At 35.7% G+C, this 12,032-nt stretch overlaps 1 protein-coding gene across 1 annotated transcript in view; it reads left to right on the forward strand.

Annotated features, from left to right (window-relative positions):
• Positions 1-12,032, forward strand: part of DNAH7 (dynein axonemal heavy chain 7) — a 283,116-nt gene that overhangs the window by 94,083 nt on the left and 177,001 nt on the right. Inside the window, exons 24-25 of the mRNA XM_049772925.1 lie at positions 2,724-2,826; positions 2,946-3,073. Of these exons, the coding sequence (XP_049628882.1) occupies positions 2,724-2,826; positions 2,946-3,073 (231 nt within the window). The remainder of the gene's footprint in view (positions 1-2,723; positions 2,827-2,945; positions 3,074-12,032) is intronic.

Consider the following 12,032-nt stretch of genomic DNA (forward strand, 5'->3'; position numbering starts at 1 on the left):
AGAAGTGGAGTTAGTCCAAGAAAACTAACCTGGAAAGTCATTCTTCCTCCCTTTCTAGTCCCTTCTGGAATAAATCAATGATGGAAATGAGTGTTCTTTCTCTGGGATCTTCTCTAAGCAGTTAATCTTAAGAACAAGTTCTAGTTTTGTTATTTATTTTATTAAAAATTCTAGTTAATGCTTTTTTGGTGAACTAAAATTCTTTTTCCCTTTTGTGATCTTACAGACTCAAAAGACTGAGAATATGACTCAGAATAAAGGGGAAGAAAATTTTAATTTTTATGGTCATCTGGTAGTTTCAACAGTTATTCTTTAAAAGGTTAGGTGCTACCATTGAACACAAAAATTATCTATGTGGGTTATAAACTACATATTTTAGTTGTGTTTTATTTTTTAATTGTAGAGTACATTTTATTTTTTTAATTGTTATTGATATCTTTTTAAAAATGTTTTTGGGGCACTTCCAGCAGTGCTCTGGCTCTTCTTTCATGGCTCTTCTCTGAGATCACTTCTGGTAGGTTCAGGTGACTATACGGGGTACTGTTGATTGAACCAGTACTATGCAAGGATAATGACTTATCTGCAATCATATTATCCCAACCTCTAAGAGTACATTTTAAAGATTCTATAATCCTTGTGTGTCCAAATTTTTGTTTTCAGAAAAAGATAACCAATTAACAGAAAGAACATACTCATTCTATCCAACGAAGTAAATTATTCTTGGCTGAAATATACCCTGGTCAGATTTGCCAAGGAAAAGTCTATATATTTGTGATGCTGAAAAAAATTAGAAAAACTCAAGAGTCATAAACACAAACAAAAGAATAGCAAGAAAAGACCAGCATTTGACTATTTCGTTTAATTGTATTCAACAATTTTATCATAGAGATAGGAAATAACCAATATAAAATAAAACCATATATACTTCAAATATCTATCATAATCCAAATGTTAAAAATATTTAATACAAACATATTTTTCAATTCAGAGAACCCAAACATCACTCAAAATTTGAATGTATGTAATGATAATCTTAATTTAAAAATTTTAACTCGTGCTAATAGCACTAAATTGGCTTATTGGTAAATATCAATAATAATATGAACACCATATATAGGATTACACTGAATAATGAAAGTACAAAGTCAAAGACTTTATAAGGACTTTATACTATATGTAACTATGTGATTTCACAAGCATTCTGTTATTTGTGATTTCTATGCTATTTATATTTATATATAAATATTTGTTATTTATATATATTTACATATAAATATATATTTATATATTTATTTTATTATGTTATTTATTACAAATCAAAGACAGAGTCCTTTTTTAATAATGGAAACATACTGTTCATTGACATACATTGCATTTTTATTCAATTTAGAGTGATTGAAATAGTTTAACAGTGTGTAAATCTAAGGTCAAGCATTACTAGCTCTACTCATTATTGCAGTCACCATCACTTTAGTAATGTAATCTCCTTGCATATCTTGAGTAGTGTGATTTCCTTGCATTAGTCATATGTACAAAATGTACATATATATAAAATGTACATATATATAATGTACAAAATTAGTAGTTAGTCATATGTACAAAATGTCACACATTCTAGCACATACCAGGTACTCAGTGAAGTAACTGCATAACAGTGTGGACTTTCATTAATTATCTGTGAAAACTTAATTTAAAAAAGTAAATCCAAATTTGACTAAGTATAATTTCTTAGTTTTATATATTGTTCAAATAACATTTATTTATGAGTCAGCTATGAGTTCAGATTGTAAATTAGGGTTTCAAACAATGGTGTTAAGGCATTCATATTACAAGAGAGTCTCTCCAACAGAAGTCATCTGTTTTTTAAGATCCCTAATTACTGAACCTAACCTGTCCTTATGTGTACACTTAAAATCATAGCAATGAAATCATGAAAATCTTCAGGGGCAGAAAGGATAAACATTTGCTAGTCCTATCCCCTCATAGAGATGAGAAAACCCATCCTCCTTGTTGTCAGAGCCAAGACCTCTTCTCTAGACTTCTGCATTTCTCTGATACCCCTGCCTCCCCAATCTTATTAAATTTTTTTCTAATATCTTTATTTAAGCACCATGGTTACAAACATGTTCGTAGCTAGATTTCAGTTATAAAATGTACACCCCTCTTCACCAATGCACTCTTCCTGCCGCCAATGAATGTCCCCCCACCCCCGTCTCCCTCCTACTCCACCCCTGCCTGTTTTCAAAACAGGCATTCTATTTCTTTTGCTACCATTGTCATGATAGTTGGTGTAGTTATTTTTCTAACTGCACTTACCATTCTTTGTGATAAACTTCATATCATGGGCTGGTCCTTCCAGCCCTCAGAAGTCATTTTATTGAGAGGATTATTATAATCCATTCTGTCTAGTCTATTGGGAAAGGCAAACACATTTTGAAAATGACTTAGAAAGGCTTTGAAATCACAGGTATATATCTAAATGCCAAAAAAGACATATACAGAAAATAAAATAATATTAATTGGAAAGTTTTCCAATTGATCAAACATTATTCATGCAGAATGATGGTTTGGTAATAAAAAGTAAGCCATCTTTAAATATAAAGGTGAATAAGCGATTTTCTTGATATTATATGAAATCCTTGAAGAGATCAGGTGAAATGCAACATTTCAGTGTAGTATTCAATCAGATAATATTGAAAAATTTCATTCCTCTTTTCTCCCAGGGACTGTTATCTTGTGGAGCCTGGGCTTGCTTTGATGAGTTTAACAGAATTGATTTGGAAGTACTTTCTGTGGTTGCTCAACAAATTCTCACTATACAAAGAGGTAATGACTAGTTTGTCTTCGCATTATATAAAAAGCGGAGAACTATGGGAGGTGACGAATGGCATGAGTCCCAGTTTTATGTAGAATTGTTAAATCATTTTATTCTTGATGTCCCATAGGCATTAATGCAGGTGCTGATTTACTGGTGTTTGAAGGAACTGAGCTGAAACTTGACCCCACTTGTGCTGTCTTTATAACTATGAACCCTGGGTATGCTGGGCGCTCAGAGCTGCCAGATAATCTAAAGGTATGGAAGGAGCCCTTGGAGGTGTCTTTTTTTTTTTGGTAGATAACATATGAAAATTAACATATGAAAAAATCTATTACTTGTGAATATTATACATATTTTATCTTAGGCATTATATTGTAGACAGTTGTTTCAGATCATTTCCCTTTTTGGCAGTGGTGGTGTGCCACAACAAGCTGGACTCAAGGCTTAGCCTTGGCTCTGTGCTCAGAGATCACTCTAGGAGGTATTTAGGGGACCATATGTGGAGCCCAGGATCAAATCGGGGTTCTCCATATACAAGTCAAGCACTTCCATCCCTGTACTCTCTGGTAATAGATTACAAATAATAAATAATAAGTAATCTTACCAATACTAAGTAATACTAAGTAATCTAGATAATAATTGTAGTTCTGAGTACCTTTAGAAATAAACATGCAAATGCAATACAATTTTAAAACTTGAATATAAAAAACAATGATGATGCTAGAAAATTAGAAAATATATGAAATATTAAAAATATATCTATTTTACTATCTTCTCTCAATTTTAAATTCCTTTTAAAAGGTTAGTTTTAAATATAATATCATACAAATCTATATACTGGGTGTTTTATTGTTTTTTCATAGGTGTTATTATTTTATAATTAGATGCCATATATTAGCCATACATGATATATATATGATGCATAATATGAATTCCCCATCTTTATAAGCATAATTCACACTGTAAGTACATTTAATACTGATCATTTAGTATGTATTTATTTTTTCCTTATTAAAAGTCATATTTTAGTGAGCAGTTTGTACTTAAGATTTTACAGCCAACATTAGATTTCAACTTCTATTAATACTGAGTAGGGGCCAGAGTGCTAGCATAGTGGTAGGGCCTTGCTCATGGCTTGCTCATGGCTGACCCAGAAGGGACCTGGGTTCAATCCCTGGCGTCCTATATGGTCCCTCAAGCCAGGAGCAATTTCTGAGCACATAGCCTGGGCTTCACAGTATGTGGTCGAAAAAACAAAAACAAACAAACAAAACCCCCAACAAACTGAAAAACAAAAACTGAGCAACAAATATTTTTAAAGAAAAAGAACAAAACAATTTTCAGTTTAAAAATTATCTTTATTTAAGCACCATAATTACAAATATGTTTGTAGTTGGGTTTCAGTCATATAAAAAAACACCACCCTTCACCAGTGCAACCTTTCCAGCACCAGTGCCACATCTCCCCCACCCTTCCCCTGCCTGTATTCGAGACAGGCATTCTATTTCTGTTACTCACTACCATTGTCTTAACAGAACAAAATAATTTTCTAACTGAGTGAACTAGAATTTCACTTTAAACAAAAACTTCTTTGATTATTAATGATATATATATATTTCTGTCTTATATTTGCTAGACCTTTTTAATTTTTTTTTAATTTTTATTCTGATCATAATGGCTTACATATCTTTCACAGTGGTATTTTAGGTACATATCAACATTGAATCAGGGGAATACCCATCACCAAATTTGTCCTCCCCCCATCTCAGTTCCCCTTCTGCAACCCATATATCCCACCATCACCCCCCGAACTGCTAGAGTAGGTGGTCCCCTCTTTGTCCAGCTCACTATTAGTGATTATATATCTGTTTGGACCTGGTATCCTCCCCTGTCTCCCCTCTATTTAAGAAGCGGAGCTAGATAAATCGAGTTATGTGTTTGAAGGAAAGAAAAGCAATAGATTGGGGTACAAAATAAGAGAAAAAAAAAAGTCAAATATGCTGAAAATAGGCAGAGTCCTTCCAGAGGATTTCAACCTCAGTTTGAGAGAGGATGTGATAAAGGCAATTGAAACACCACCACAATACAGAAAAGAAATATCAAATTAAGTATCCAGTGAGCACCACACAACAGACTCAGTTCTGAAATCAGCTCATGCCGGAGTGCAAAAAGAAAGAGAAAGATAAGATAAAATAAAATAAAATAATATTGGAGACATCATCTTCAATCTCAGCACTAATATAAAGACGTCAAAAGTCGATCAATCGATAAATAAATATGTGGAAAAATGATTGTTTTGTGCTTTTTTTTTTCTTTTTCTTTCCCCCCTGCATAGGCACAGTAACTGTTGGGGATACTATAGAGGGAATTCCCATGGCCTAGGAGATATAGGGTTTCTCCCCCCTGAAGTGTACTGTCATGGGATTAACTATAGACTCCTTGCATGATCATTTGCTCTCGCCTTGGTGCTTTCGTGGTGTATGGAAGACGTCTGTTTCATCATGGATGGTAAAATTAGACCTCTGTATCTAGAGATCTTGGTGACTGTGCAGCTCAAGAAATGGAGCTTATGATGAAGTCTTTCTTTGTGGTTCTAGCAGTTCTGTTTCTTCAGTGTTGTTTTAATCTATCTTCTGTAGTTGGTGGTCTTGGTCATTATGTTGCTCCTAGGATGGAGCCTGGGATAAAGTTTTTCGTTATGTTTCCCGAAGACCCCTTCAGTTGCGGTTGTCTCAGACTTCTGGAATTAGAGCTCTTGTTTGTTGAACAGATCGTAGACCAAAAGCTAGGCTAAAGTTTTTTGTTGGTGTTGTTGTTGTTGTTGGTCCCTGGGTGTGTACTGTCCCGTCCTGGTTGTAACATCCAGTCATCTGTATATAGCAGTCTTGGCTTTTGCACAGATCAAAAGGGTGACATGTTTTCTGATTTTGTCTTATTGTTGGCTGATGAGGAAGGACAACTTGCTCTTAGATCAAGTTGTTCCCATTTCCTCGTTGTCAGGTTATCAATTTAGCACTGGCACATGTTGGCGTCAGAGCAGCATGTCCTAGGAGGAGATTGGGTTCCTGGAGCTGTTGTGGAGAACTCTGTCCTTTCTATGTCTGGGGTCCAGGAGTCAAGGCTGGATGGTCAGTGTCTAGTTTCCTGGAGTCTAAGTTGTTTCCACATGACATACGTTCAGGGTGGAAGATATCCCTGTGTTGTAAACAAGTATGAGTTCTTATCCCTAGTAGATAAAAGCTAGTTTGTACACATAAAATTTCCCCTTTGTTTAATATGTCTTTGCAGGAAGAAGTGGTGCTACATTATATTGCTGGTGGATTTGGGGGTGGAGAGAGAAGAAAACAGACACCCAACAAAAACTAGGAATATATATGCTCACACATATCTAAAGGAAAAAAAAAGTTTCTTTAAAAAATAAGATTAAATAAGAGACGTAATTAAGGGAGTAAAGTGGGGCCGGGGGAGATAGAATGGAGACAAGGCGTCTGTCCTTCCTGCAGAAGGATGGTGGCTCAAATCCCGGCATCCCATATGGTCCCTCATGCCAACAGGGACGATCTCTGTGCATAGAGCCAGGAGCACCCTCCAAGTGCCGCCAGGAGTGACCCAAAAGAAACAAAAACAAATCAAATTAAATAAAAAAAACTAAAACAAAACAAAACAAACCAAACAAACAAACAGACAAGAAAAAAAAAAGAAAAGAAAAAGAAAAAAGAAAAAAACAAAAAGGGAGAAAGTGGTACAGGAGATTACATTTGGGGAGAAACAGGATAAGAGGTAGTGTTATATAGGTCTATATTTATGATGAAAGTACAGGCTTCCCCATTGTCTTTTGAGATTTCCTTGTGAAGTGTGGAGTCCAGGCAGGGAGGTCTTGGGTAGAGTTCTTGCAGTGGGGGTCCTTTGGAGTTAGTTCCGGTATGAAGCCACAGCCCACATTCGGGAGAGGTGATTGGGAGGGCCACACTGCATGGGCCAGTTGGGGTATTGGTTGTATTTTCTTGCCGGGAACGAGGTGAGAGTTTGGATGGGTGTCTCTTCACTTGTGTAGTGGGTACTGGCTCGTTGGGGTAGGAGGTCGGTCTTGATGCCTAATGGATTAAGAACTGAGGGTAGAGAGTTATAATATGGTGGGGATATTGGGGGTGGGATTGAGGGGTGAAGGAATAGCCGGTTTCTGGGGGAGGAAGGGGGGATTGTATATGGGAAGGGTTATATAGGGTATGGTATTGGTTGTTTGTGGTTTAGGTTTGTTCCTTAAGGAGGATTCCTATCTCTGTGTGCTCCTGCCCACATATAAACATATAGAAGTTAGCTTAGCTGTATATTAATGTAGAGAGATCAGGAGGGCAAGAGGTGCACTGAATACAGAAAAATAGGTAAGTACAGTACTTGTAAGGAAAGGAAACTAATAGTTCAACTTTTGAATATGTATAGGTTTTGTGTCTCGAGTACTGAGCATTGTGTTAGTGAGTTCTATCTATATAGGTGTTTACCCTTTGCAGTATTATCCACAGCACCCTATATGTCAGCTTTCCTTTTCTATAGAGGGGGTAACCTTGTGATTTTTATTTGACATAGATTGAATTGATGATAGTGAGAAGGAGAAGGTGGAGATTTGTTAGACATTTTAATTTCATTTCTGGTGAATTGCATATTTATGATAATTCACAGAAATAGTCAAAGACTAATACAGTGATAATTTCAGATCCAGTTTCATGTTTTATATGTCTAAATGCTATATTCCTCTTACATGCAGTTAGGCTTAGTAACTACATATCAGTTACTTAGACTGGCAGTTTTTCAGACTAGATTGTATTTTTTCTTTTTTACCATAAGACTGATATTGTATTTTGGTATTATGAGCATTTATATGTTGTATGAGAAGTTTTAGTGCTTTTAGTTAATGTAGGAAGGGATGATTAAAAATATGAAGATTGATAAATGGTCCTAACTTAGAAAACATTTTGTAGCTTTTCATGATAATTTATACTTGGGAAGCTCTTTTATGAACTACTCTTTAACTCATTCGCCTCTTGGATTCTGTAACAGTGAATCATAAAAATCCGGGACCATTATTGACTGAGTCTGTTAATGTCCTCTGCAGGCTGTTTATACAGTTTTATTTACTGTGCATGTTGAAAGTGTCCAATTGTCACCATCTGGCTCTGTGGATTATATATATATCTGCCATTAACTCTAGGCTGAAAGCTGATAAATTTTGTTGTTCTCGACTCTTGTGCAGTCTTGGTTGGAGCTGCTGCAGAATGTATGTTTTTATGTACATATAGAAATGTTTTATTTCTTTTTACTGAGGTAATGTTGGTTTACAAAAGTGTATCTGTTTGAAACGTTTTAGGGGCTCTGGGACCAGAATGAGAGCACAGCTATCTCTGAGTAGAGTGTTTGCCTCGAACACAACCGAACCAGGTTTGACCACAGCACCCCATGTGGTCCACTGAGCCTCCTAGGTCTGATCCCTGAGCACAGATCCAGGAGTAAGTCCCAAGCTTCACGGGATGTGGCCCGCACAACAAAAAACAAAAACAAAATAGGTTTTTTTTTATTGTTAAATTATTTTTATTTAAACACCGTGATTACAAACATGATTGCAGTTGTATGATTACATTCATGTAAAGAACACTCCCCTTCACCAGTGCAAGATTCCCACCACCAGTTTCCCAGATCTCCCTCCTCCCCACCCCACCCACACCTGTACTCGAGACAGGCTTTCTACTTCCCTCATTTATTCACATTGTTAGGATAGTTCTCAATGTAGTTATTTCTCTAACTGCACTCATCACACTCTGTGGTGAGCTTCATGCCATGAGCTGTACCTACTAGCCCTCATCTCTCTTGGCTCTGAGATACTGCTAAAGATGTCTCTCATTTAAACAAAATAGTTTTAAGGTTTCCGGGTTGCCACACCCACCACCGAGATGCCATCTGCAATCTATAAAGGTTTTTAGTATTTTCTGTCCACTTTTATTTTGAAAATGTTCCTGTCTGAAATGACTCATATATTCCTTTAAGCAAAACAAAGCAAAACCAACCAAACTTGTGTAAACCCAGTGGAAGCTGATGTGTCTGGTGCATTGTTTGACACCTCTTCTTGACCATGCGATGTAGCAAAGCTGCAAAACCAAAGCTTCTGACACACAGCATCTTCAGTATCCCTGCTTGTTCAAGCCCCTTGCATGGTATTTCCATCCCTCTTCAAGATTCTCCTGAATGGCATTTTATAACTCTTCATTGGTTCTCATTATCTTCCATACTGAGAGTCACTGTAAAGATACAGTACAAGTAGCCAGCAGTACAAGGCTACCATGGTCATCTAGCAGGAGTAATTTAATTGTATTACTTCCTGATTTAAACAAACAAAAAACAAAAACAAAAACACAAAACAAAAAGAAAAGCCTACTGGGTTCCTTTTTTCCCATAGAAAAATGTCCCACAATATCTTGTCCCCAATCTACATATCTAATCAATGAAACTGACTACATCTCTACTGCCATTTCCTCGAATCACCTGTCATGCTGCCTTTACTAGTGCCTCACAATCCACCCTAAGCTCTTGCACTTTTTAACACATTGTCTCCCTCTCTCTCCCTCTCTCTCCCTCTCTCTCCCTCTCTCTCTCTCTCCTCTCTCTCTTTCCTTCTTTTTATCATATTCTGCTAAACCACCAATTTGCTGCCTAGAAAATTTGTGCTTATCCTATAATACTGTCAGTGAAGCACCGAACATAAATATGTTCATATATCAATCTTTGAGTCAACCCCTTAGACCTGGTAGGAAATATCAGTCTTTCTCTACTTCACATGCCTCTGTAAGTCTCTATTTGAAAATCTGAGGACTTGGATTCTGTTTCTACAATTGTTAACCAATTCCCTTCTTTTTCTGATCTCATATTTCTGGTGGGCAATTTTATATAAACTCACTACTGGAGAATTCTCACTTTGTCAAGAGATATCTTGTGCAGAAACAAAAAGGATTCTAGCTTGATTTTGTTTTTTAACTACTGTATTTGCCAGCATATAAGATGACCCTTCAACCCATGAAAAACTTCCTAAAAGTCTTAAAAGTAAGTTACTTCTTAAAAGTAAGAGGGGTGCGGATCACTCGTCCCTGAAGCTGAAACAAGTTTCAGCATGCCGTATACCAGCATATAATATGACTCCCGACTTTTAGGAAGTTTTTCATGGGTTGAAGGGTCGTGTTATATGCCGGCAAATATAGTATGTTAATCTTATGTATTCTTTGTGCCAACAAACTCTGGGACAAAGTTCATAAAGATCTTGCTGTTGGTGATCACTTTTGCTTTCTGGAACATGAGTTAGAGGTCATTAGGGGGCTTACTGTCAAGCTCTTGTGAGGAAGGAAGGAGCAAAGAGGTTATGGATATCTTCTTCAAAAGAATCCTCCTTTGTTTCTTACTCTGTTCCCCCTGCAATTTATTGAGAAGATTCAAGAATTTTGCAGGAAGCCAAAGAGATAAAGATTGAGGTGTCTAACTTGTACCCACTGACCTGGACTTAATTCTAGCACCACATATAGTTCCCTGAGTACCACCAGGACAGATCCCTGAGTATTGTTAGGTGAGCTCTAAAACCCCCCAAAAGAGAGGAAATAATTTTGTATATTTTCTTCATAAAATTTATAGAGAGAAAATCATATGTACTTTGAGATCTTCTAGGACTTATCAATGCAGAAAGGGTTTCATTTTCTTCTGATGAAGCACGATTGTTTTTAATCAAAACTTATTGTGAAACATTTGAGGGGAGAGAAAAAGGCATGTGTTTAAGAGAGAACACTGGCTTCTCTAGAGTGTAAATAAGTAAGGAAAGGAATGAAGACTAGCAAGTGAGATACGTGTTCAAGAGAGAACTCGGGCTTGAAAAGTTCCATCTTTATATCATGTGTATCTATAGATAAACCTGAAAAGGAGTGGAATTTAAAAAATTTAGTTCTACATTAGAAAAGCTATGTTTTTATTTAAATTATTCAAAAATTAATACTCAGTAATAACTTCTATGTACTTAAATGTTAGAAGTCATGGTCCTGTAGGCAATGCTAAATCTTCTAGTATCACAGACAAGATTTCCAGAAAATATGTGGTTTGAAGTGCCTTTAGGGGTATATATAAAAGAAGTGAAGTATAGATTTTCCTTTTAACTTAATTCAAACACAACTTATTCCTGAAAAGGTTGCAATGTTTATAAAAGTTATTTGGTCTCTAATAAGAAAACAGTAAGAATTTATTGCTTTTATCATAGTAATTATTCTCACATGCAGTACATTGGAAACATAGTTTAGGAAGTATAAATAAGTCCTTATATAAAACTTTTTGTTACTTATGACATTGGACAGAAACAGTAGAATATTTCTAATCATATATTTATGTTGAGATAATCATGGAGTAAGCTTATAGTTCAGACATATTCTCAGCATCTCTACCCTCTCCCTTTGGTTCAAGTGGAATAAAACCTATGTTTAGAAAGTAGTACATTGCTTTTAAGCTTACTCCTGCTAGAAAAATTATTTCTAATGTATTCCAGTTATATCATAAAAGTATTTTTGTGTATGGAAAACATTAAATGATTATATCTACCACAGTAACATTTATGACTAAAATATTTTTGAAAAATGCCATTCTCCATGTTAATTATGAATCTGTTAAATTTTTGTCAGAAAATGGCTTATTAAATGAACATTATGATAATCTCATGAAGCATCTTTTTCTAAAGAGAGTTTTGTTTAGGAAATATTGAGGAAAGAGAGAGAATCCTATAAGAAGTAATGTATTTCAAGTTAGGATGTGTGGGTAACTCAAGAATGGAAGGTGTTTTGTCATTTACTTTACCTTTTTTATTTTATGTAAAGTATTGAACCCAGTGCCTCATACACATTCTAAAATTGAGCTACAGCCTTTGTCAGTTGCCCCCATAAAAAATATTTTTTTGTTTTATGTTTTGGGCACACCCACTGATACTTGGGCACTGTTATCAGCTCTATGCTCAGGAATTACTCCTGTCAGTGCTCAGAGGATATGTGGTCAAACTCAATTCTCCTTCAAGCAAAAGATGTGCTCAGTTCACTGTACTCTGTCTGCAGCTCTTGAAACAGGGTTAGTGCACTCTGTGATTCCCCTAGTTATTGATACTCCCGTTTTATGTTCTGAAATCATATTATTAATAGTGCTGAGAAAATGT

This window comes from Suncus etruscus, chromosome 5, assembly GCF_024139225.1.
Source record: "Suncus etruscus isolate mSunEtr1 chromosome 5, mSunEtr1.pri.cur, whole genome shotgun sequence".
NCBI lineage: Eukaryota > Metazoa > Chordata > Mammalia > Eulipotyphla > Soricidae > Suncus > Suncus etruscus.